The 27363-nt window shown below is 42.9% G+C and overlaps 1 protein-coding gene across 1 annotated transcript; it reads right to left on the reverse strand.

The window, feature by feature from the left end:
* Positions 1 to 1801: 1801 nt before the first annotated feature.
* On the reverse strand, positions 1802 to 26380 carry PIK3R4 (phosphoinositide-3-kinase regulatory subunit 4). The gene is made up of 19 exons (XM_057431422.1): positions 25596 to 26380; positions 24241 to 24374; positions 23484 to 24066; positions 21093 to 21227; positions 18964 to 19185; positions 16337 to 16510; positions 15032 to 15177; positions 12765 to 12968; positions 12347 to 12548; positions 11602 to 11801; positions 10452 to 10662; positions 9356 to 9521; positions 8465 to 8629; positions 6379 to 6590; positions 5974 to 6105; positions 4908 to 5008; positions 3763 to 3851; positions 3275 to 3383; positions 1802 to 2425 (listed from the first exon to the last, which is right to left on the reverse strand). The coding sequence occupies exons 1-19, from the start codon at positions 26323 to 26325 to the stop codon at positions 2255 to 2257; spliced, it is 4086 nt and encodes a 1361-aa protein (XP_057287405.1). The 5' UTR covers positions 26326 to 26380; the 3' UTR covers positions 1802 to 2254.
* Positions 26381 to 27363: the final 983 nt, after the last annotated feature.

Here is a 27363-nt window from a genome sequence, read left to right on the forward strand (position 1 = left end):
CCTCACTGAGGCTGCCCCGGGGAAGCGCCCAGAGCGGTGCCCCGTGCTGCGGGGTTTTGGGGTGTAGGAGCGGGCGGGAGTGAGGGTCGGGGCGGTGGGAGCAAGGGGAGGGCAGGGTGTGGGAGTGAGCTCAGGGCACAGGGCGGCAAGAGCATGGAGAGGGTAAGGAGCAGTGGGAGAGGGGCAAGGGCATGGGGTGGTGGGAGAGAGGAGAGGGGGCACAGGGCAGCAGGAGTGAGGTGAGGGCACGGGGTGGTAGGAGCGAGACGAGGGCAAAGGGTGGGAGTGAGGAGAGTGCAAAGAGCAGTGGGAGCCGGAAGAGGGCACGGGGCAGCAGGAGCGAGGCAAGAGCGCAGGGCAGTGGGAGCGAGGTGAGGGTACGGGGTGGCTGGAGGGAGGAGAGGGCAAAGAGTGGTGGGAGGGAGACGGCACGGGTGGTGGGATCAGGTGGGGGCACAGGGCAGTGAGAGTGAGGGGAGGGCATGGGGCAGTGGGAGCGAGGCAAGAGCACACGGCAGTGGAAGCGACGCAAAGGCAAAGGGCGGGAGTGAGGTGAGGGCATGGAGTGGTAGGAGCGAGATGAGGGCACAGGGTGGTGGGATCAGGTGAGGGAACGGGGCAGCGGGAGGGAGGGGAGGGCACAGCGTTGTGGGAGCAAGGCAAGGGCAAAGGGCGGGAGTGAGGTGAGGGCACGGGATGGTAGGAGCGAGGAGAGGGCAAAGAGCGGTGGGAGCGAGACGAGGGCATGGAGTGGGGGGATCAGGTGAGGGCACAGGGCTGTGGGAGCGAGGCAAAGGGCGGGAGTGAGGTGAGGGCAAGGGGCAGTGGGAGTGAGGTGAGAGTACAGGGTGGCCGGAGTGAGGACAGGACAAAAAGCAGTGGGAACAAGACAGGGTCACGGGACAGCGGGAGCAGGTGAGGGCACAGTAGCGGGGAGAGCGAAGTGAGGGCACAGGACAACAGGAGTGAGGCATGGGCACGGGGTGGTGGGAGCGAGACGAGGGCATGGAGTGGTGGGATCAGGTGAGGGCACAGGGCTGTGGGAGTGAGGTCGGCACAGGGTGGCGGGAGCAAGGAGATGACAGCAGTGGAAGCGACGCAAGGGCAAAGGGCGGGAGTGAGGTGAGGGCAAAGAGCAGTGGGAGCGAGACGAGGGCATGGAGTGGGGGGATCAGGTGAGGGCACAGGGCTGTGGGAGCGAGGCAAAGGGCGGGAGTGAGGTGAGGGCACGAGATGGTAGGAGCGAGGAGAGGGCAAAGAGCAGTGGGAGCGAGACGAGGGCATGGAGTGGGGGGATCAGGTGAGGGCACAGGGCTGTGGGAGCGAGGCAAAGGGCGGGAGTGAGGTGAGGGTACAGGGTGGCCGGAGTGAGGACAGGACAAAAAGCAGTGGGAACAAGACAAGGTCACGAGGCAGCGGGAGCGATGTGAGGGCATGGGGCAGTGGGAGCAGGTGAGGGCACAGTAGTGGGGAGAGCGAAGTGAGGGCACAGGACAACGGGAGTGAGGCGAGGGCACGGGGTGGTGGGAGCGAGACGAGGGCATGGAGTGGTGGGATCAGGTGAGGGCACAGGGCAGTGGGAGTGAGGGAGGGCACAGTAGCGGTAAGAGCAAGGGGAAGGCACAGGGCTGTGGGAGCAAGGCAGGGCAAGTGGCAGGAGTGAGGTGACAGCGGGGGGCAAGGATCGGACACAAGGTTAAGCTGATCTCAAACTACAGTTAGCAGCCCAATGGCACTGGCAGCTGAGACCAAAGACACTGCTTTTATAAGTGTCTTATAAAAAACCCAAGTACCAAAGAGGGAAGCTCAAGTGGATTTTATTATAGTTATTAGAATGTACAGGTACATTAGTGCACTGGTTCTCGTTTCATTTCTCAGACTGAACACAGCAGTCAGACACTGAAGTACTTCTATCAGCTCTTTGCTTTTAGAACCTTTAAGAATGTATAATGTGGGACATCTTTAAATCGTCTTCTGAAAAGATTCTTTAAGAACAATGTAGTCAAACCCAGGCTAAACGATTTCTTCACAGACTGGCATTTTGTGGAAATGGTATAGATACAAAACATCTTTATTAAAAGAAGTGATTAAGAAGTGCTAACAGAGTGGTAAGATACAGATAACCAGTTTTATCATCACCTTTGCAGTCTTTAAAGACCATTCTATTCCATGATCTGGAAACAGTCCTTGAAAACTTCATTATAACACAATTTCTTTATTACAAATATTTACATACTATATATTAGTGCAGCCTCTATTTCCACACTTTAACGATTCCATCCCTTGATGCAGTTACTATAAACCCTTGCGTAGTCTGGAAAGTTGCGATATCTGTGATAATATCATGATGTCCAACTGGGAGAGACTCTGGACCTTTCCGAGGGGTCTCATCAGTGGGCCCCAGTTTTTGTTTGTTTTGAATTTCCTGTACAAAAAACAAAGTGAGAAATATTATTTACAGAAGGGTGAGCTGTTGCAAGGGGGAACTGTCACACATACTAGCTTCTCAGTGTAAAAAGACCAAAAAACTCTTAAACCAAACCAAATACTCGAACACAAAAACTCCCACCCTTGGAGAGTTTTCTTATTATTACTCCTTGATTCACTTCTTTTCATCACACACAACCTAATTCTTAATCTGGACTGACATTACAGCTGTAACTAGGGATAATTTTTTTTCCTCATATTTATTTCAATTACACTTACTTCTAAGATTTGATATTCCTATAGGGGAAAAAGAAGCTACAGAGACACATACATCTCCTCAGAGGCTTTATAAAACTGGTTCAATAGAATGAATGTAATTATTCAAGAACTTCAGATGAAGCAGCACTAAAATATCATAGTGCACAGGCAGACCCTCACTGACTTTTCTTCCAGTCACCTTTGAAGTAGCATTAATTCAACTGAACTGGAACAAAACACAGTGCTTATTCAATAACTAGCAACACTGTCAGTTCCAAAAGTCACTCTCAGGTGTGTAATAAAACCCACAAAGTTCTGCTACCATATCATTTTGGGGCCAGTACATCTCACACTTGCTGAATCCTACACAAGAGACATCCCAAAGACTGATCAAAGTCAAAAGTGTTAAAACACTAGATTTCAATAGCCAAAAGAAACATGTAACTCTGGCCTGAAAACGCAAGGCCAACACCATCCGTAAAAGATAAAAGTAAGATAATTATAATTAAAGCTACCATGTAATTAACATGACCCACTGGGCCATCCAAAAGGCAAGGAGAATAGATGTCTGTCAAACAAAGCAAAATACCTGAACCACCTCTGTGCCCTCAATTATCTTCCTGTAGTAGGAAACAGATGGGCAATTAGAACTTCCAGCAACAACATATGATCTCTCCGGGTAGGCAAGATCCCAAAACCTAAATACAAAGAAACAAAAATTAAGATGAGATGTTCAATTTTATCATATTAATATAGCTGTTTAAAAGCTGGTACAAACGTTATTTCCCTTCTACACAGTAGAGTGTGCATAGATACCAACATTCATATCAAGCTTACACATGATTTATATTGCCAATGCAGTCTATCAAGAACTTTACAGAAGGGTACATGTGTTTCAGAGAAGCACCAAGTTTTGCACTACTTTTGCTGAGAACAATTCTCTCTGTTTACTGATGCTTACTAAATGAACACATCTTCAGCAATATTGTTTTGACTTAGGCAATACTTGGCAAAATTTAGCACATCAGCAGGGGTGTAGGGAAGAGTGTCAAACAAAATAGTTGCTAGTTTTATTACCTTATTTTCATGTCTGAGCCTGCTGTCAGTAATATGGGATTACCAGATGCTGGGCTACAGTATATTCCATGGATGCTGTGAGGAGAAGGCTAGTAGGGAAAAGGGATATATAAAAATAATATATTACCAATAGCTGTTGCCATGCTTCAGAAAGGGAATTCATTCTTTACCACATTCATCCACTCAATTCCCAAATCTTTCTGACAAATGCCAAGTTACTTCAATGGGCCACATCTTAATATATTAAGGTAAATTGCTTCTCTACATTTTAGAGAGCAATGCAGCAGATTTAATGCTTGTCTGGAATCTTGGAAATTACATTCTTAATGACAAATGGAAGAGATTATTTCTAAAAGAATGGGAAGGCAAATGATACTGAAAAGCACATGGACGTTCAATTTTTATGGTATGATGGCATTAAGGGATGGATATACAATGGAAAATTAGCTTCAATCATAGAGCTTCCTGTGCAAAGGGCATGATCAAAATAAACTCAACTTTCAATCTTTATAGCCTGTACAAATTCAAGTTTAGGTAGATTCCAGATCTACCTAACCAACATAGATTCCAGATCTATAAACCAACTTAGAAGCAGCTGTAATTATTTTGTGTATGTATTTGTGTTTTAAGAACAATAAATATCCCAGATTGCTCCTTCCCCAGTTAAGTCCCTGAAGAAGAGCAAATTCATGCTTTAAATTAGCAGCTCAGTATAGTAGTGACATTGTATTACAGAAGGAATGTGCAAAGAGCAGATGCTAACAGAAGCATTCACAATCCCAGAAATAGCATGTAAAAGTAAGTACAATGCCACACCATGAGTTTTGGCTTTGCCCTGATCTTCACAGGTTTGACAGGCTTCCTGGTTTTCTAAGGACATGACTGGATATAGCAAGTGAGTGTTACAAGTACGCTCCACACACAGCAGAAGATACCAGTGAAGGTTCAGGTTACACTGCTGTTTTACAAAGGGAATTTGATTTTGACACAAAACAATTACGATGCCAAAATAAATCCCAGGGCAAGTTCAGGTGCCAAACTGCCTCAGCCATGGAAACACATAACTGTGCTGATGCACAGCACGGAGTCTGAGATTGTTCTAGCCCTGGCTACACAACTGAAACTGGAAAAGAAGGAAACCAGACCTGCAGTTCTGAAAGAGGAGGTGCACTGCTGGCCCACAAAGTGAAACGTCGATCACCAGTTTCCATATCCCACATGGAGACTTCATTATTGCCTTGAACAGCTACAGGAAAGATATTGCCAATGCAAAAATATAAACCAGGTTGGCTGGCTCTCACTACCCATTCTACTGACATGACATAGAGGATAAAACATAGAAGCACTCTCACCTTAGTCTCAGCAGCATTTGTGTTACTGTTATTCTAGCACTAAAGCCATGCACATGTTTTTTTTCCATTTACCACTTGGAAGCAGCTTCACTACAGCCAAAAGGGTCTAATTTCAGGAGTTTAAATGAAATCTGCTTTAATCTCCAGCCCTTTAAAAAGGTATTGAAACCTCCCTTTCCCCCCCCCAAGATAACTTCTCATCCTTCTTTGACAAGGAAAAACATGAAACTCAAGTTACTCTCATCTTACAGCAACTTCATAAATTTTGTTATTGCAGGATTAGTTTAAGCTACTTGTCCACTTCAGAATGTATTCCCGACACAAACACTTAAAAGTATGTGAGTGCAGTGAGAATAACGCAGTTGTGAGCACACCAAATGAGGAATGTTGGGAGATTTTCAAAAGCTCTAACCCAAGACACAGCTGGGTTAGATTCATGTGGGAATTGGAATGACACAGCCTTTCATTCTCTGCTCTACAGAGGCACTGAAGGCAGTGGCAGAATTCCCATCAACTTCAATGTATGTCATAGGTTTGGGTTCTGTCTTTTATATGGTTTTGTCCTTGAAAGCGATGTGGCAGACAGCACACATGAAGTGACCCTCTAGTGCTCAGAAGATGAGAATTGTAAAGGCTGTTAGTAATTTTCATAATGGCTTAACACTACTTTTTTTTTTTCCTTCCTCTCTTTTTCAATTTCAAAAAGCCAGGAAGAGCAGTGGCAGAATACAAGTATGAACACAAGTATACTCTCCTGAGAAACCACAAGGGAATAAAATCACTCCACCTAGAGCTTGAAGAAGAAACTAAACAGAAGCAACCTCTGGCAACGGTGAGACAAGTTTAAGACATCCTTTACCTGCAATTACCCAGGACTGATAGACAGGATGCATGAGCAGACGTCTGATGCGGGCCTTAGAGGGATGAGAATGGCTGGAGATAGGCAACTGAAACCTCATGTCCCAACATGCCATAGTACCATTGCTTGTTCCTGGTGAGAGAAAGCTCGCCATAATCAGAAGCATAAATATACAGGGTTTGCCCATCTCCTTGTGCTCTATTCCTATGGAGACAGACTTCAGCCTCAAGCATTAAAGGTCAAAACAATTTCCACAAATAGATCAGGCAGGTTTTCTCTCCTCTTGTTTCTTAAAAGCATATACTAGGCAAATGAGATCAAGCAAAATTTGAGCTATAGGAGCTATAGTTACTGTAAAAGAAAACCAGAAGGGGAGGGAAAGGCTAACAAGAAATACAGGCTTACCAATACACAGCCAGCATTGGTGTATGTCGACAGCAAATGAAGTTATAAGGCCTAACTTCAAATCATGTTTTAGTGTCCAAGCATTGCTGCTAGATCGCAAATCCCATCCAACCAGAGATCCATTAACTGTACCATAAGCCAGTACTGACTGGGCTCCTGAATTAAAGTGATGCATATCTACCACACAGCCATCATCCTTCAGATCTAAGGACCTGGATTAAAAGAATAAATGAATTTAGAAATAGGTATGACTCCCTCTAAGTTCAAGACTCCTTCCAATAGCTAATGCTGAACATTTTCCTTTTCATGCCACTTCTCAAAGCATCTGCCAGAAACAAATTTGTGATTTTAGTACAACAGATGCTTATGCTCTTTTAAGTCTCTCTGCCAATAGGACCTGTGAGCCTTTTACAAACTAGTAAAAGGCTGTCAGCGGCTCTTTGCAAGCATAAACACAGCTCCATGCTCTGGGTCTCTCAGTCCTGCCCCTGGGTCAGGGCAATCACAAGCACAACTACAGAATGGGCAGAGAATGCATTGAAAGCAGCCCTAAGGAGAAGGACTGGGGTTCTGGACTAGGAGAAGCTCAACATGACCTGACAATGTGCACTTGCAACCCAGAAAGCCAACTGTGTACTGGGCTTCATCAAAAGAAGTGCGACCAGCAGGTTGAGAGTGGTTATCCTGCCCCTCTACTCTGCTCTTGTGAGACCCCATTTGGAGTACTGCATTCAGCTCTCAGGCTCCCAACACAGGAAGAATGTGGGACCTGTTGGAGCGAGTCAGGAGGAGTACCATGAAGATGAGCAGTGGGCTGGCACTGATCTCCTCTCCTATGAAGATAGGCTGAGAGAGTTTGGGTTTAGCCTACAGAAGAAAAGGCTCTGGTGAGATCTTATAGCAGCCTTCCAGTGCCTAAAGAAAGCCTACAAGAAATTTGGAAAAGGACTTTTTACAAAGGCATGTAATGATAAGACAAGGGGGAATGGTTTTAAACTGAAAGAGGGTAGATACAGATTAGACATTAAGAAGAAATTCTTTACTAAGAGGGTGGTGAGACACTGAACAGGGTGCCCAGAGAAGCTGTGGCTGCCCCATCCCTGGCAATGTTCAAGGCCAGGTTGGATGGGGCTTGGAGCAACCTGCTCTAGTGGAAGGTGTCCCGCTTTAAGGTCCCTTCTAACCCAAACCAGCCTGTGATTCTGTAAAATTCATGCTCCGTGTTTATCAGATATTCATCTACCCAGAGTTTACAGGCAGGAACACCCCTGTTCACGTTATACTGCCATCAATCACTTACTGACTGTGCAAATGGACACTTTCCTCAGGCAGAAATACAGTGTATACCAAAAGGGAAAATATGGTTTGTAGTTTCCACCTCCATTGTATTTGGCTTATTTAATTTCTGTACTTAATCCCAAATAGGAGAGGATATTTAAGACACCTTTTACTTTGGACAAAAGAAGTCTTTGAGATGACTGCTAGATTTGCTGGGGCTTGGACGTGTCCCTCATCAATACGGAAGACTAAGCTGTTGAATCACTGCCAAATACTCAAAAACTGGTCAAACGCAGAGAGGTAAGAAAGAACTAAACCATCCCCAAAGACTCCTCCCCCTATTTGGTATGCCATCCCCCATATCTTTGCCACCCTACTCACATTAAAAGCCTGGGAGAAAAAAATCTGAGGTCAAACCACATGTTGTACATTTGTAAACATTTATCTAATGACCTGTAAAAGAACCTCCAAAATCACTATATAAGTATTAATATAGCAACAGAGGAGGCAAGAAACTACCAATCCCAGTGCATAAATAAAAGAACTTGAGGACTGATTGTTTTAGGCTCATAGTAAGTCCAGTGACACAGGAGGCACCAATAACCTACAGCTACGAATTCTCAGCCCTGCACGATTTCCTATCAACACTTCTGTATGGAGCAGTATGAATCCATGATCATGGATTACAGCCTTCCAGTACAGCCTGGGCCTCAGTCAGCAGGAAGCCTCGAGCAAATCAAGGGATCTAATTGAGGAATATAGTAACAGCTTGAGCTCTGCAGTGAGATTTAACTTCCCAGGTACATACCTGCTTTGTATTGGATGAATTTTCGGAGATTTAGGGAGCTTTGAAGATTCAATACCAAGAAGCTGGATGGCACCATTATCTGAAGCTATAGCCAGGTAATGGGATCCTTGGCAGAATGTAAGTGTTTTTACGTGTCCTCCAATCCTAGAGTACGTCAAAATTGATCTAAACAGTACAGAAAGAGAGAAGGGGGGGGGAGAAGGATAAAAAAAGGCATTTTTTGGTGGCACTTAAAAAAATATTTCTCTCAAACACCTACTTAAAACCAATGGTTCATTATTTTCAGTGAACCATTACATTCTGGTAATGTAGTAACACTTTCCATGTGAAAATAACACTTTTTTATATAACATTTTCCAAGTGTTCCAAAATAAGAAAGCAACATAGCCTGTGCTGCCTCTGCAAGCTTAACTCTCCATCTTTAAGCCTCTAGGTTAGGAGTCTCCAGGTGCAGAAGCACACATCTGCCTACCAGTAAAAGTCTATCCTAGGGCTGTATCAAAGCAGCACACCATACCACCTGTGCTTCAACCAGTAATACAGCTTTCCTGCATCAAGTATCAGTGGATGAGACAGTTAAGCATAAAGCTAATTTGTTCAAAAAAAGCTCAGATGGCTTTAAATGGCAGCACCAGAATATATTTATGTATGTACAGAAATGAGGTAAGAAAGCCCATAATTACCACAGCTACGACTGCATTTGCTAGTGATTTTTTTTTTCATTAACTAATTGAAACCTAGTATTTTATAGCTGCATGTCAAAAAGAACATCAGTATATTTCATTATCAGTATCTCCAGCACACTCACAAGTGATTCATATTGCTTCCAGCTCTGCTTTATTTTGCACTCCTAAAACAGCAGTCCCCAAACCCCACGAGTGTTAAAGCTACCTGGTTGTAGTGGTTTTTCCTTCCATTTTTTGGCTGTTCCAGACTTTCACTGTGCCATCATTTGAGCAAGTGGCAAAAATGGAGTGTTCATCAGAGACTCGAATACGGTTCACTGCAGATTTGTGCTCATGAAGATGAGCTACCAACAATCCTTTGGGACGCCATCCTACAGGGAGAAACAAACCCATGGAATTTGGTGTCTAATTAAGAACACGAAAATCTCCCTGATCCCATCTACCAATAGCTGTATCAGGATATATGAAGCCAGGCTGAGAAAGCTGGGGCTGTTCAGCCTGGAGAAGAGAAGCTGCATGGAGACCCCAGAGCAGCTTCCAGTGTCTGAAGGGGCCTACAAGGATGCTGGAGAGGGATTTGGAGCTTCGGAATTTAAGTTGTGGCCATAGGAAGATGGCTGTGATTTAAAACTCTATTTTTTGTCCCACAGTGGCTGATAGAGCCCTAATCAGCAAAACCTGGGTGTTGCTTCAGGGGAGGAACAAGAAGAAACAATAATGCAACAGCGTAGTACGAGAACACACATTTGTGTGAGAGAACATACTCTTTGGTGGCTGGGCACTGTGTCACTGTCACACTGCTAGTGGGGACAGGCTTCTTTGTAAAGAAGGGCAGCTCTAACAGCCCACCCCAGTACATGTGCCACTTGGTAAGAAAACCTGGCCAAGAGGTTACAATATTCACAGGATGGCCAAAAATCTTCAGCTACCCCAGGCAAAATACACTTCTCACCTCCCAACACAGTGCTTCTCCCCTTGTCCAAACCAAGAGGAGGCTGCTGCAGGATGGCTGCAAACAGAAAACTCACTTGAACAGAGCATGCAACCTGGGCTTCAGACCAGTGGCTTGGGTCTGCTTCTGCAAGGTAAAGCTCTACATTCCATGATCTCTTTCATCCAAATGGGTGTTTTGCACAGTAGACAAATTCCCTAACCTAATAATTTCCCCTTTTCCTCATTTTACACATTTTTTCCTCACGATGATGATGTTATATATATACTATACATAATATATATATAAAAACATGTATATTATATATACATATTCTTTTGTATAGCCACCTTGGTGGCCTGTGATTTACCTGGAGGTGGGGGCTTGCTCTCCCACTCAGCATTCTCCATCATCTGTTTGGCAAGCCTCTCTGCATTACACTGCTCTCGCTTCTGCTGGATTAGCTGCTGAAGTTCTGTTTTGCAAGTGGTGATGCGTAACTGGTGTGCAGACGGGGATGCTGTACTGCTCAGAGCCTGCATAGTCGGTTTCCTGGGCTGAACAACCACCCCATCAGATGCCTGTAAGAGGTAAGTACTTCAAAATATAACCCTTATATTCTACACACAGATAGATCTTGCTCTTAAGATTACTGGGTCACATTGAAATGGAAAAAGCTTTTTCTTTTAAATTGAATCAACTAGCAATAAACTAGCATTAAAGAATTCATGTTCCATAAAAACAATTTAAAATAGTGAGAATTATTATTTATAGAAAAGCTTAACCATTCACTTACTCTACCTTGTTTGCCTAGTCTGTTCTGTATTCTATTTGCAGAAGCTGTGCCATGCACACCTCTTATGTGATTACAGAAGCAGTTATAGCTCTCAAGACAGACAGAATTACAGGTTAGCTCTCAAACAATTATTTCTTTATATTGGGCTCTAAAAAGAAAAGTGTGAAGTGTGAAGTGTTTCCCCCTTAGTTTGGAGTGGACACTCTTTTAAAGCTAGAAATTAATCTCCAACTAGAAACCAAACAGGAAACAGCATTCAGATGCCTCCACAGCTTGCAGGACTTTCAGCTCATCTTTCTGTAGTCAGTACCAAGTATTACAGGTATGGGATGCCTAAATGCAGCTGTGATGTGATACACCAGTTCCAAGTTAAAATCATGACATCTCCTCCTCACAACACGTATCAGGACATACAATTTGAGGGAAAGTTTTACCTGCTAGAACAGCTTACCTAATGACTGACTAATTCACAAAGCCCCATCCCTTCTTGCAAAGCATCTACTTGTCAGTGAAGCTCTTCTATTCAAGTGACTAAACTTACTTCTGTCCTACTCTCAATTCCTACTTGCACAACTTGAAAGTCAGCTACTGCACTAGAGAAGACACCACAGAATACCATGACCAGTGTCTAATAACCTCCAAACAAACAAAAATGCCACATCCCACTTGGTTTTAAAACAGTTGAATCACTTTAAGACGTGAAGATAGTGTTTTTCAGTAATACCTGTGGAGAGGATGATAAAGTGGTACAAATGCCAGCTGAGGACTCTGAACGAAGTGGCTTCCCAGCCTGGATGGCTTCAGGATCAGTTGTTTGCCCATGTCCTTTGGATATGGGCTGGGAGATGTTTGGTGGTTCCAGGGACCCAAACATGCTTTTCCATTCTTCATTTACATTTGAGTCTTGCTTTACATGTTTTCTAGCTATAAACAGTTAGGAGGGAGGAGGTGGAAGAAGAGAATAAAACCCCAAAATCCAAACATTATCATGACAACATTCACTCAGGCTGGTCAATGCTTTCAGACTACATACAAGTCCAATGTTTATAGGCCTGTTTATCACTTTTTATATAGGGAAGCCCCTACTGCTAGGTTAAATCAGCTGACACAGATATATGTTAGAGCTCAATGCTTCCTGAGAGAAAACAGAGAGCACAGAAATGTAACCTTTATAATTTACACTGTTAGCATGGGCCACTAGAGCCCTGGTTGTCACAACCTGATAAACAAATGGTGCATACTACTACTGCAAATGCAAAGTAATTTAAATCTCAGGTGCAAAACATGCCAGTCTTTCACCACCTCACATTTCAAATAGCAGCAGTAATTTTCTCACTGCAAACCCAGTAAGGATGGTGATAATTATGTAGGCTGAATTACTGAGAACACTTGCTGAGTAAATTAAAGACTTAATTTCTCTGACCCTGAAAGAAAGGCTGTACGTTATACAGACCACAAAATATACCAACCACGCTTGTCATCAGGCTCCTGCTTTGTTTTAACAAGATCCACTTGTCTCCCAGTTATTCCCAGAGCTGACAAGTCAATCACCCCTTTCTGACTGCTGTCATGCAGATAGCTCTGATCCACTATATTTGCTTTAGCTTTATTAGACTTGAACATAAAGTCTTTCAGTGCTAACAGTTTGTCTTCTTCCTCCTCAGTCATCCCCTGCAAAATAAGAGAAAATATTATTTAAAATAAGGATGTAAGAAGCAGTAGCATTAATTTCTGGCTCAGAAATGGAAGGAGAGAGCACACTGCAGGATCAGAACCTCAGCCTGAAAGTCCCTCACAGCTGCAATGGCAAGGTTTGGGTCTGTGGAGACATCCAGAGCCCAAGTGTCTCAAGCCTGACTTTTGAAGTATGCAATGAAAAAACATTACTTGTGAAAGAAGCTTCTTCAAAAGCTGTGCAATGGCAGGGTCCTCTGGGGGTGGGCAGTCAGGGAGAACACCATTCCTCTTCTTCTGACGCATATGAAGGTGTCGGAAGAGGCTTGTGATATCCTTTGATCTTAAGACATAATCAAATATGGAACGGCTGACAGGCTCTTTAAGTACACTTAGCAGGACTATTTCTTTATCTATCTGCAATTCACAAAGAGAGATCAGTCAGCGTGGAGGAGGATGATATCCACATAAACATGAGGAAATCTAGCAGTAAACACCATCACCTCATGTCTATAGTGTCTGCATTTTTTTCTCCTACCGTGAAAGTCAGTAACTAGACAGTTGCAAGCATGATACAAAAATTAATCTCTTCCTCTGAATGCATGTTCTAAAAATCATGCTTCCAGCTCAGTCCTGGAAAGATGGTTTCAAACTTACAGTAAGAAAAAATCATGCAGGACATCAAAATCATTGCACATCGTTGTGTAAATAATCTAGACCCAACTTCTTTCCTGAAAGTAAGATCCATGTTGGTCACATCCAGTTTTCTCCATTCTCTTTCCCTCTTCTCCCAGCAGTCTCAGAATGGTAACTTGGTATTGCTAGATGGCACTACAAATTCTGCCACAAGTACATCTTTCAAACTGTCTTTCTTTGGCCTGTTTACGCTGTAAAAATGCCAACTAGAAAAGCTCCTCCCCTGCGTCAGTCAGATTACCAGGTTTCCTTCTATGTATACAAAGGAATAAGGATGCACAAGATGTAATTAAGTAATATTCAAAAGCTTACTGGGACATTAATAAACAATCATAAGAAACTGATGAGTTAGGGCATAATTTCGAATCATTAACTAGGGCAGTTCCTTACTACTAAAGATTGTTCATTACTGTTGAAACAGAAAAAAACACAAACAAGTTTCTATCCTCCCAGGTGGCAAATCAGTGTCTGTTTGTGTCCATAGAATGTGTCTGAACAAACAAAATCTTGCACACAATCCATATTACTTGCAGCCCCAACATTCCTTTGAGTTTATACTTTTTAGTACCCCATCTTTGCCGTTTCAAGAATAGGTCTTAAGATGGCAGGGGGAATGCAAGCCATATCCATGAAATAGTTCCCCAGTTACAGTCCCACATTTAAACGGCTAAAGCTAATTAGGCCCAAAATGATGACATAAATGCTTGTACAAAGGTTGGAATACTCAAAATAATTAATGGGAGATGATGGGGTTGGGATTGCAATTGTTTCTTCGCATCAGTGTCAGAAGACTGCATTCCTATAACACACATCTCATAGCTGACCATCTACATGAACAACAACTTCAAAATGAGTCCAAAGGGAGGACTTCATTATGATTCAACTCAATACTACCCCCTACTTGCTTACTATGTTTAGTGTGGCATAGTAAAGACTTACATACTAAAACAAAGCAGGAAGTGAATAAGACAGAAATTTATCAATCAATGCCCAAAACACTGCACAAGGTGTCTAGGGAGATGTAAACGAGGAAAAAGAATTCTTTTAGTGAAGTTACCACCTGCCTGGCTTACGAGAAAATGTTATGCTGAAAAGTGCATCATGTGTTTAAGTACTGCATCTGTTTCTTATTTAAACACCTGAGAAATGCATTCTAGAGATCCTAAAGTTATATGCAATAGGATACAAATATGAATATGTTACCAGCATCATGCAGGTCATTCCTAAACATGTGCTGTTATGAAATTACTTAACTCACTTATGCTGAACATTCTGTCCTTGCCCTTTGCAGTAGCACTGCTGAAGTCACAAGCTTGGTAATCGCTGCCTAACAGGCTGCCCATGTTTTCAGAGGGTCAGGCCCACAGTCAAATGAGCTAGTGGGGCAGGGCTGGAATACTTGGTCTTGAAGATGAAAGCAGAAAACACAGAAACATTTGTTTCGCAGCCATCTTTTCATGACTTTTAGCCTCCTATAAACTAGCACAATATTGCAAGAGTTTGATTGTAAACAAGGCAGAGAAGGGCTCGAACCAAAGATGTATCTGTTGACTTCAAGCTTTGTAAAATGTTCTGCAGCTTGCAACAAATTTGAGACAATGGCCTTTCAAATGTGAAAGGCAATGGCCATTCTGGCAACATCTGCCAGCTGAGCTCCAAAAATACTGCCTCTAACCTTGCTTGAAAGAAACCCTAACTAACCTTGGCCAGGACTATGCCCAAGACAGACTTAAGAGTTATGACTAGCCAAGATATATTCACTTTAATAGCATTTGAATTATTACCTGTATTATCGGTTGTGTGATAAAGGGATGGAGGTATGGCATTAGCTTGCAGTAGACATCAGCAATATTCAAATACTGTGCTACCACAGTGATAAATCCAACTGCACCATAACATATCCAAAGATTAGGATGACACAGGAAAGGTGCTAAAAAAGAAAAGGTAATAGGCTGTTAAAATATATCATTCATATTAAAAAGAGGGAATCATCTTGTATATGACAGCCTGCAATGTCATTTCCTTCCCCTAGGATTATCCCGAAACTGAACCTTTCTTCAGAGCACCAAGATTAAAACACTCATACTGAGAAAACTATTGCATGGACTTCACTGTGTCCATGCTGCTCAGCTTCCTTGCTGTTGCCCAAAAGCATATTTTTCCTATTTATTCATTTCAATCCCTTGTTGTCAACTCCAGATTTTCAAAGGAGACTAATCCAAAAATAGGTCTCGACCTTATTCTGGGCTACTATGGATAAGTAAATCTTTATTCTTTCCTTCTCCCCCTCTCTGCCTTGAATAGTCACGATTTATACTGTAACATTATCAGACTCAGAAATCTATCTCATGTATCTCTATGTAGGTTCTAAGAAGTTGTAATCAAAGGACTGTATCTAGCCACGAGATACAGTCACAGATCATCTGCCCCATAATGTTATGGCATTTGAAAAGTCATAACATTAGGAAGAAGCAGACAACATCTCAAAAGATCAGTTGTATTTTCTTTTCCACAAATATCTGGTAAATCTTGGGCACATCTAAATTAAACTTGTAAGCCTGATAAGGAAGGAGACCAACTCTATTCAAGGTTCTATTGAGCTAAATGAGTTTTTATGGTGCTAGAAATAGGATGAGAAAGGATCATTTACTGTCTGAAGGACTGGATTTCCCCCTTCCCCAAAGGCTGATGGCTAAGAGTTTGCAAGTTATGTGCCTGATCAACTTCCAGAAGTAACCAGGAGTTTTTCTTTATAGGAGGTTGTAACGAAAAACAGGAAAGATCTTAAAGCAGAAAGCTTTTGGACTAAATATTGTTTAGGCTGTCCTATATAAAAATCAGAGAAGCTGCTTCTAATTTCTTCACCAAAATTAATATTTTAAGAGTTCTGAGCACTCACATGCCCTGACTAGCAATAGCTCATTCACACAGTTTTGCGTAGATTCTAAACCAGTACTATAGGTATGTATATTGGACAGCTAAGCTGACAGTGAAGCTTCATGTAATACTAAGATTTCTACTAATCTTGTAACACTAAGATTTCTTTTCCTAACATATTTCCTCATGTATTCTCCAGTGCTCCAACTCACCGATATCACAAGCAAACTCATAAATATGGGGCTTTTGCAAGAGCCCCAGCTGGCACATGCAAGTGAGAGCATTGAGGGCTTTATAAATGACAAATTCTTCAGCATCACTGAGACCTTGTTGAAGCAGAGGTTTCAGTATTGATGAGCTTTGCCAGCCAACATAAGCAGCAACACCTGAAACATAAAACGAAAACATAAATATCCAAAGTAGCACTTCCTTGCCACTTCTCCCTCACCAGAGATTAAAATAGCTGTCCCATAGAGACGTCTCAAAATAGATTATTAGTCATTAGGGAAAAAAAAAGAAGCTTCTTTCCATTCAAAGTTAGACCAACATTCTGAAAACTGCTTGATAAAAGCAGATCCCTGTGCCTGCAGAGGTCCATCCAGACGCCAGGCATAGCTGTCAGCACACAGCTGGCCAGCAGAAGAAGTCTACAACAGCAAGGCAAAACCAGCAGGGCTCCTAAGGGGTGCTGCGCCTGCATTTGTACATGGAAGTGACAAGTAAGCAACAATGAATGGTTTCGTTAGCAGGATTTTGCCTTTTTAACTTAGCAGTGGTTGTATCATTCAGATTCTTGAAAAGTCTGAACTGGATACTGGACTGATTATCAGTAAGGGAAGCCTACAAGCACAGACATGCATTTAGCCACAAAAGAAAGAATCACTAATAGTCAAAAAGGAAATTTTAGAACAATCTTCTCAAAATCTTCCAGCCTGAACTGGCTCTGAGATTTGCCACTTAGTTAAATACTCTCAAATTATTTGCCAACAGGAAGCCACCTTGGCCCTAGTTTCAAAAATAAATCTGATTCTAAAATATAATTCAAAATCTTAGAAAGAAGCCAAGATCAAAAGCAAAATGAAAGTAATTCCTTCGAAGCTGCTGGACAAAAATGTATCAACTGCATCCCAGTAAAATAAACTGCCTTCCTATTCTTCCTTTCCCATGTGAAAACCAGACACTGGCCACAGGAAACTGCCATCTGGAACTGCTTGTTTGGATTAGATAATCCATCTGTAATAATTGATCTCTGGCAACAGTCAGAAAGATGGACCTTACTGGATTTCTCCTCTGTCCTCTAGCTTTATATCCATCAAGCTAACGTCCCTTACCACAAACAACTGGGCAAGTCCTCTGATTGTTCTCAAGAATAAAGATTTTCATGGATAGCTCAAGCTTATTGATGCTATTGTTATATGTGGTACTCAGCACAGACCATAACTGCCTCTGCCTCTGCTTCAAGTCCAGTTACTTGGGATTGATAACTACCAGAAAACTCTAAATCTTCCCATCAGAATCAAGATTAAACATAAAATAACTTTATCACTTTTACTCTAAAAAGGTAATAATCCATATACTTGCTCATGTCTTAATTCTGAGCTTTGCAACCCGTTGCTACAAGGAAGAGAGGAAGAAGGGAGAAATAGCACAAGTAAGAAATCCCCTTGGTGGCACTTGCTAGAGAAGGGCATCTGCCCACAGGCACAGGCAGCAGTGCCTGCACATACTTAAAACACATTAGAGCTCAGTTTTAAAGATGTGCAAAAGCTTTAAGTAAAGCAGTGTAAAACAAAAATGTAACTTTTGAACTTTACCTGAATTCTTTTGTGGAGGTTTTGAACAGATACTGAGAGAGGAGGAGTTAAAACTACAGGTTACATGTCTTGACATTTATACTTAATTGTCTCACATCTCCCTACATGTGTTTTGCAAGCCAGGACACTGACCTGTGCTTTGGCAACCCCACTGCTCCTTCTAAACAAATTCCGACAAGTTACTAGCATCACATCTTGGCAGGTTTTGCCAGCACAGCATTTTGTGGCTTCCAGTCATCATGGAATGTATGCCTACCACAGTGGCCCTTCCTGAAGTCTGAACATGCTCATTTTTCTTGCCATGCACCTGACATACCATTTTTCCTCCCAGGTACTGCAATGGGAAAGTTTTCTTGACCCACAAATCCTGAGGAGTGACTCTCAGCAACAGTAAGATGGAACAGTTTCCAACATGCACAGAATATTACAGATACTTAACACCTGATGTCATCACTGGTAAGACTTTAGAATTGTTAAGTTCTCTGAGCTCACAGGACTCTTTAAGTGAGGTTTTAAGGCACTGAAAAAAAATTCAATTATAGTTTAAGCCTGCAACAACGCATAGTTTTCATCATATGAACAGGTCAACTGAAGTTACTGGGACCATGCACACAAGTGAAGTGATGCATCTACAAGACGGCTTGCAGAAGTCTTTGTATTTACTTGTCATAATTCAGTTTTTGCTTTAGTGGCTTTAATAAAGACTCAGGAAAAAAAACAGCGAAGTCAAAAAAAGAAACCCAAACCCAAAACACCCCTCAGCATTTAAAGTTTATTTTATGTTAATCTCACCCAGACTTAAATGCCTCAGTCTCACTTGTATTAAAATAAATACATTTTTCTTTTAGTTCAGATATTTATCTTTGCTCCCTGAAGAAACATTTACACCCAACAATTCAGCATTTTCCTATAAACTGTAGTAATCTTCATAAGAGAGGACTTCTGTGTGACTATTGTTTTCAGTATGCAAAAATGAATTGACATTATTATCTCCCCGTTTGGTTTGGCTGAAACCAAACACTTACCAACAATACTGTCAAAGAAAGCCCCTCGAAGATGCCAGTCATTCTTATCGTTTAAGAAAGTGATCATATGAGACAGAAGAACATCATTGGCTTTCTGACGCCCAAAAAAGACACAGAGACGTGTTATTCCATTTTCCATCAGTGTTTGTTTCACAATATTCTCCGGGTCACTTAGCAATGTCACAACTTTCTGCTGGACCATTTCATGCAAGGCTTGCAACTCTGCATGAGACAACAGGGTGAGCATTTGGGTTGGAGAGAAACAATACGTGCATGTGCACTACCTGCTGCTAAAGGAATTACACTGAAAAACACCCGACTCAGCAAGATGGGACAACACCAGAGAACCTCAACAATTTCAACAAGTGGCTCCCCAAAGACCTCAGACTAAGCATGAGGTGGTGGCAAAGCAAGAAAGGATAGAAACGTAAGACATTCTTCCCAGATCAGTATATTCTAAAATCATTGTAACTTCAACTAAGATGATCCAGCTCGGTGTAGATATATATAGGTGAAATGCAGACGTGAAGAAGCATCAGAATGAGTCAGTGATAATGTTACAACAGTCAACAAAAAGCTTCAAGGCAATTCTGGTGTGATATGCTTATCTATCAGCTTTGAAATTCGTGAACTGATAACAGATCAAGAGTATATTTTGAGTTAGGTAAATACATTGGCTTCATTAAGGATACAGAGAGGAATAAACAACACTTGAAAAAGCGAGAACTTCCAATTACATTAAATTATCAGCAGTGACCCTACCAATAGCAATGAAAAATGTGAAGATGACCTTGCCCATCGCTTCTACTCCATGATGCGACTAAGGAAACATTTCTATTACATGGAAAACCCATAATTGTTAATGCACTGGCTATTACTGGCAGCTGCACAAGGAGGTTCTCAAACACACGGTTGTCCCAGCTTTGCAGGGGTGATTACCATTTGCCTGCAGTCAGATGATCAGCTGATTTGCTTTTTATCAGGACTCTCTCTCTGTTCTGCTGTAAGAGTTGCCTTCTGGGTTTAAATTTCTCATGCTTGGTTTCTAATAGGGTAAAGCGAATAGAAGCATCCAAACTTCTTTCTTCCTTGGGTTACTTCTTTCATGTCTGGCATGTTTTGAGGGATAGGGGACAATATTTCTTAAAAACACAGCCTGCATGATGGGTCTTCCTCTCTAACTCCTCAGCAATTCTGAGCATCCTGTGCCTTATGTGAAGAACTTGAAGGGGATTCTTTTACATTTGGTTTTGGTAGGATTTGTGTGTTTTGGGGTTTCTTTTATAAATTATCATCCTGCAACTAGTTAAGAAACAATTGAAACATGCCTTTTGCTCTACCAGGTGGAATATGTGTGGCATGTTTACCAATTACAAATAGTCACAGATTGATCTACTTAACCCAGAAGATAAATGACAACTTTTAAACCACCAATTCTTCCCAGAAGACTGACCCAGCATTGTTCTGGAAAACCATGCACCACTAAATGGCACTGCAGCTGACACCCAGGTCACTTACTAACATCTCTCCTTTCCAAGGGAAAGAAAAAGAAAAGCCATCCTTAGGATTTTAACTCATTCTCTGTGACACAGAGTAGCGCAGATAGCAGTGATACCACCCAATGGCATCCATACATTCAGCACCTTCACACAAAAAGAGAGACAGGAATTGCCAGGCATAAGAACAGAAAGGGAAGAATGACTGCAAAATACAGTACTATGACTGTGCCAGAATTTGACAGGTTTTTGAAAGCTAACACTGCTTGCCATTTCAAGGGAAGCAGTATTTGGAATACAGCCATGTTTTTGCAGCTGACTTGTTTACGGGAGTAAATGAGTAAAGCTGGATAGGCAACCAGGCAGCCAGCATCACAAATACCTTGAGAACTTCTGGAGAAGAAAAATGTGCTCAGTTATATAGGTTTTTGTCTGGCACAATGTTCAGAACAGAGGTGTCTTTTTCTGCATGAAACTGTATCACACGTGCTTTGACACTGGTCAAGACAGAGCATTCTCCCCGTTTAATAGGAAGGCTAAACTTTTAAGATGTGAGGAAGATCAGTACTAACTAGGAACTTTAGCCCATGATTTCCTATTATGAGCAGGTAAGGTAAGTAGAAGTGACATTACCTGTGTCATAGTTATCATTAGGGTGAGATGTTTCATCCATCTCTTCACCACTTGGTTCATTTTCCATATTTAGATTTTTCAGCTGTACTAACTCCAGAAATCTCAGAGCCGTTTCTGCCAACAATGCTATGTTTTCTGCAAAGCAAAACAGTTTGGTTAAGAATTGTCCTCCTTTGCCACTTTACACCAGTCTGACGATCCTCCTGACGTGAGATCATAACCACTGACAGTACTGGTCATGATGGGTAAATGGGATTGGAATTACACAACAGGCTTTGGTCAACCCTGACTCCAGCAAAACTGCCAAGTACTTCAAATTACACAGTACTTTTGTCATGTAAACAAGTGGAAAGGATAACAAGTGTAACAAGGATTAACTTCAGTCTTCCAGAACTAGCCCTAAATGCCACCTAATCTCAGGCTCACGACTAAATAACTTGATAGAATTTAAAGGCCAATTAACTTAATTAAAATGCCCATGTGGTAGACTGCAACAAAAGAGCAACAACAAAACACCACGCCAGGATACACATCCTAAGGGTTACCCTTGAGGGCTGGATTCTGGTTTTAAAACATTTGTCCCCATACCTCTATATGATTTGGCACTGTTCTGCACTGTTGGGAATCTGCTGAAGCAACTTAGGTTATATTATATGGGTCAGGCCAGTGCTGGCACAGGAATAATCTCATTGAGATAGAAGTCCTACTTAAGCAGCCGTTCTGAGTGCTGGTCAAGACAACAGCAGCACGCCAATGGAGCCTGACCACAGCCCAGATCAAGTCACCAGCCTGAGCACTTCCAAGAAGTGTCCTACAGGAATACAAGTTAACTCAAGTATTAGGCTACCTTTAAACATATATATATATATATATATATATATATATATATTTGAAATTTAAACTGCTTTCTTAAAAGCTATTTAAAATTAAGGCAACTTAATCAGCCCTGACCATCTACAGTTCAAACAGCCTTTTCAAAGTTCAGATAATACTGTAGCTGCTCTTGGTTTGAAAATTAAGTCAATCCACTGAACACAGAGAGAATTCTCTGTGTAAACAGATGCAACTGGAGTCTATGGGTACTGAGACCTGTACCCTGCTTGCACTTGCATAAAGGAGACTGCATTTTGTTTCCTCCATTTCAGTTTATTCAACAACTTCAGCTTGATCTTACTTAATTTAAAAATTCATTATGAATATACTATAATTTTAGATTTTTTTTTTAATTTACAAATAAAAGTGAGACATGAAAACATGGTTCTTTCATAAAGACCTAAATGTGGAAGATCAGGTGATCAGAAGCAAGCAGTTCTATTCATTAACCATACACTGTCTGTAATAATTAGTTTTATCAGCAGTTTTATCAGCTTAGTAAACAGAAGAAAAACATCACCTGAGACTTTTTCAACTGGATTCTGCATTTATGCTTTTTGGGGGGGAAAAAACCCCAAACCAAAGCAAAACGAAAAAACTCAACCAAACAACAAAGCAACACACTTAAAAATATGCTAGTCATAGCAGATAGAGGTACATGATAAATAATAAATACGGGCATAACTGTAGGGCTTCTTTCTAAACCAAGCAGAACTCATATCCGAATAATGTACTGAGAAAGCATCTGCTACAGTATAAGCCAGTCTATTACATAGCAGATACTGTAATTTCAGCCCCTGAATATCAAATTTCTTTTTGTGGGAAAATAACTCTGAAGCATAGTAACACACAGATGATCTAAGTTAATTTCATATTTATTCAGTTCAATCAGGCCACTCTAAGCAAACAATGTGAGCTAATGAAATGTCAACTGAGATTAACTAATAAAGGCAGCAAAGGCTGGGCAAGCTCAGAAAGCCCTGTTCACATAATTAGCCCCATAAAGACTTCTTCATTATGCTCTTGCTAATCGAGGGAATAAAGCCAGGGCTGCTTCCCTAAATTCTCACCCTTTCCTTATCTGTAGGCACACCTACTGCGTGCTCTACCCAGGCCCTAGCCCAAAGCACATGTACACACTCTGCAAGTTGCTTTTATGTGCAAAACTACAGTGAAGACTAAATGTTAATTAAAAAAAACAACCCACAACAAAAACTTTTACTCATCTATCAGAGAGCAAACACATTCTGTCAACTATTTAAAATGCAATTACTTAGTTTGGGTGCACTTCTACACTGGAAACTCACCTGCTAAGTGTTCAACTCATTAATCATTTAGCTGCTGCCATCAACCTTAAGTGAGTACAGCTGTCTTTACCTGCAGTCATTTCTGAGACTTCCGGGGAGATTTACTGAACCAAAACCAGCAAGCTATGTGATGATTTTGAGCAGAGGAGAAAACAGTTAAGGACAGACAGAAAAGCTGAAGATTAGGAGTTTTGACTGGATTTCCTCTTACCAGCATATGCAAGTCTGACGATGGTGGCTTCATCCTGGGCCAAGTGTGCAATACCCGGCAGAATGTATTCTGGGTAGATGTTAATGTCATTGCGTGGCACCTCTTTGACAAGAGCAAGAACTTTAGTTAGTGTCCTCACGGATTCTGCCCTCACCCTGGGCACAGAGTCGTTGCTGAAATGTAACAGATAAGGAGTAATACGATCCAGAAGAATCTCTACGCTTAATCTTGGTGCTAAATGAAGAATCAGCTCCAAAGCAGCCAGTTTGGAGTCGCAGTATTTGAGAGTCTGTAAACAGGAGGTTATCACAGACACCAGAATAACCAGCCCATTCTCTTTTGTCTCTCCCTCGGCTTTCTCTGTGCGATCATGCCCACAGAGATTGTGAACGATGCTGTCCAGATCTTTACGTATGACCAATATGCGCTCATCTGCTGACACAAACGTTTCCTTGGCAAACTGGGCCATGTATGGCTGAAGGAAAGTGTAAAATATTTCAGGAAATGCATTGTTACGTTGCTGTTTCAAATAATCTTCAGCTGCTAAACGTTTATCTGGCTCACGATGGACCATCTGAGTGACCTTGAGAAAGGCAGGAGTAGGAGAGAATGGGAGAGAAAGATTAAAGGTTTAAACATTTGTAATACAAAATGAACCAAAACCCAAACCCAAGCAGTAAGTGGTTTGTCTCCAGAGTAGGTGGAAAAGCTACAAAGAGACCACAGAAATAAATCTAAAGCTGTAGTCCAAACTTACCAGTTCTTTGATACTGCGGTCTTCAATCTTGTTTAGGACTTGATCAGGGGAAAAGAGACCATTTCTGTAAGCCAAAAGCTGAGATAAATCAAACAAGGGTACACCTTCTGTGAAGAGTTCAGCTATCACGCAGCCTGAGGAACAAAACAAAACCCCAAAAAGTCAAAGATGCCAGAGGATTATAAACACTTTAGTTTTGCTTTCTATGTGCAGATAAGAATAAACGCTACGTGACTCTTAGCTCGATTAAAAATAAGGCAAATGAGTTGCTAGATTGTGGAAAGGAGGTAACATCTCAAGCTCTAAAAACTGTTTATTACGCTTGGTCCCTGAAATATCTCCAAAGTATTTTACTTCAAACATGACAACAGCAGAGCAGTTTGCAATCAGGAAACATGGGGCAGTGCCTTCAGCCACCTGCCAGCTGGAAAACACCCCACCAGAAAAGGAACCTACATCACTGTCACGTGGCAGAAGAGCACCAGTAATTCAGCACAGATCGGGCAGTAGGTCAAAACTACACCGTCCTTTAACAGAAGGTAAAGAAACAACCCCTGCTTCCACAGTGATGCTGAGACACAGCATATATTCACTCACACAAGCTTATACGCCCAGTGAGAAACAACATGACTTCCAAACACAGCCCCCCCCATCATGTACATTAACCATGTTCTATTCAGGTCCCATGCCTGCAGTTTGCTCCCAAAAGTCAGCATCTTGCTTTATCAGTGGAGTGCCCTGTAAGTTCAGCCATAAGAGCAGCTTGCAAAATGAAGACACCATTACCTTTAAATTCAGATTTTCAAACACTTCAAGAAAAACAAAACAAAACACAAACAGAAAACCCAACCAAACGTATGGCTAACTGCTCAAGACAAGCCCAAGACTCAAAGCAGACCCCCGCAGTCTGACTGTAGCAAGTATTTGTGAGCAAGAGTATGGCAGGAGCTTATGGAGTTATCCAACTTCCTGCCTGGGGGGGGACAATGAAATGAGAAGGGACTTCTAAAGCCAGCATTGCCAAACTGAAAGCTGGCTCAATCCCCAGGCAGCTAGACCTTAGGTGAACCACTGACTAACCTCCTCCTGGGTCCCATGAGGCATACACTATGCATCCCTGTAACCTCAGCCACAGGGTGGTGATGGTCTGTGCCTTGCAGAACCATCTCTTTCCCAGGGCAGAGCTGAACCATAACAGGACAGTTTGCAATTTCCCTTCTTAGATACCGTGGCGATGCACTGAAGTTATGTAGCTTACTGTATTGCGTACTTTGTGAATGAAAGGTTTGGGGTTGGGTCTGCACCCTGACACACTCACAAACACCAGGCTGGTCCCTCCTGATGGCTCCAAGTACCTGCAGAAAAGATATCCATTGCACGTTTTAACTCCCCTCTCGTTCGCTGATTGCTATTTGCCAAGTCCACCAAAGGAGTTGAAGGGTCCCGCATGTTTTCCAGCTCCGTGGCAAACATACTGCCATCGACGAAGCGCTCGGGAGCGATGTAACACGTCCTCCTCCGTGACGTGTCAAAGAAGTAATTGAAGTCGGCAGGATTGTCCTCAGGGAGATAAGTTGGTTTAAAACTGGCAAAATCAGTTAGAAGAACCCAGTTCCAGCTGGTTACCATTATGTTCTCTGTTTTAATGTCCCCGTGGCGGACTCCGGATCTGTGCGCTTGGTCCACAGCAGTGAGGATCTGGAAAGCGATCCACCTCTTTTCAATGTTGTTCAGGAACGGGCGAGTACTGATGCGATCGTAAAGGTTGTCCCGCACGTACTGCCTAAAGAGCATTGCAGCCTTCTCGGACAGGGTGGCCTTCTGGAAGGGAAGGCAGTTCTGTGCCGAGTGTAGCCTTATCTTCAGCTCCTCCAGCTCCTGCTTGTAGCTCGTCAGGGGTAAGGTCGGGTCCTGGATGGCAAACACCTTCACGACCACCAGCCCCTCCCGGTGCTTGGCTCGGGCGACCTTGAAGAAGCGGGTGCTCCCTAGGCTCTTGTCGTACTCGAAGTCGTGGATGTCCGAGAAGTAGCTGTCCACCGACAGGATCTGCGAGGGGGCGATGCCAGCCAGCTGGTTCCCCATGGCGGCACCGCACCGCACCGCGGCTCTCCCGCCGCTGCCTGCGCAACAACACGGCGCGGGTTCCGCACGGACCTCCCTCCGCTGCCCCACAGCCCCGCACAGCGCAGCCCCCGCTCCCCCGGCCACAAGTGGGCCCCGCCGGGGCCCCCCCCCCCCCCCCCCCCCCCCGGCCCAGCTCCGGCGCCGGGATGGAGCGAGGCGGGACTGCGGGCGGCGGAACCGGCACCGAGAGGCGGACGGGGAAGAGGCGGCGCCGTGAGCTCACATCCTGCGGGACCTGCTGCTGCTGCCGAGCCCGCCTCCCCGCTCGGAAAGCGGAGGGGTTTGCGTTGGTGCCTGCTCGTGTGAGCCTGCTGCGGCTCCCGCTGATGGCCCGGGCTGGGTACCTTGTGCGGGAACCATCCTTCTTGTGTGCTTTGTAACCGAGAGGGCGGTGCGGCGGCAGGAGGAACAGCGATGCGCTTGGGCAGCTTATAAGTTGTTTTTGCCTGTTCGGCATTGGCGGGGAAGAGCTATGGTGGGTACGGAGTATCTGCTTCCGTGAGCTTGGTACGGATGCAGTGCAAGGAAGTGATGGGAGGAGGTTAGTACGTTGGTAAAACAGGCATTAGATGCATCAGTCAGGACCTTCTCTTGGCCAGGCAAACAGGAGAATAGGTGCTGTGCTTCCTTGTTCTGATGCTTAGCATCAGATGCCCGTTGGGAGGTTTTTTTTAGGTTACTTCACTACTAGGTCTAAATCCTGACAGGTTTTCATATATCTGAAATAGGAGAAAAAGGCTTTTTATAGCAAGCTTAGAATGAAACAAAAAGGGGGGCTTTCTTATCATCTCTAAGAGCAAGGCGAAGCCCAGGGTTGTTTGTGCATCCTTCCCTTTGGTTTTTACCTTTGCAATGTTGTTTTTTTTGCTAACTAGTAGAAGTACCACATTATTAACAAAGTGATGCTTGGGTCCCCCACTCCAGTGCCTGTACGATCGAAACTTACCCAAGTGTGTATTTCCACCAAGCTGTGCATGAGGTCACTTAAACACATCG

The sequence above is a fragment of the Pezoporus wallicus genome, unplaced genomic scaffold (genome assembly GCF_028554395.1).
Source record: "Pezoporus wallicus isolate ANWC-B61680 ecotype Strahan unplaced genomic scaffold, APGP_CSIRO_Pwel_v1 scaffold_11491, whole genome shotgun sequence".
Lineage (NCBI taxonomy): Eukaryota > Metazoa > Chordata > Aves > Psittaciformes > Psittacidae > Pezoporus > Pezoporus wallicus.

Excerpts from the sequence above, each read along its gene's own strand:
- PIK3R4 (XM_057431422.1), bottom strand. The coding sequence starts at position 26,325 with ATGGGGAACCAGCTGGCTGGCATCGCCCCCTCGCAGATCCTGTCGGTG. Across the intron at positions 10,663-11,601 it reads CTTTATCATCCTCTCCACAG|GCATCTGATGGGGTGGTTGT; the intron begins GTATTACTGAAA and ends TACCTCTTACAG. Across the intron at positions 3,852-4,907 it reads CTCCTCTTTCAGAACTGCAG|CCTTCTCCTCACAGCATCCA; the intron begins GTCTGGTTTCCT and ends TTTCCCTACTAG.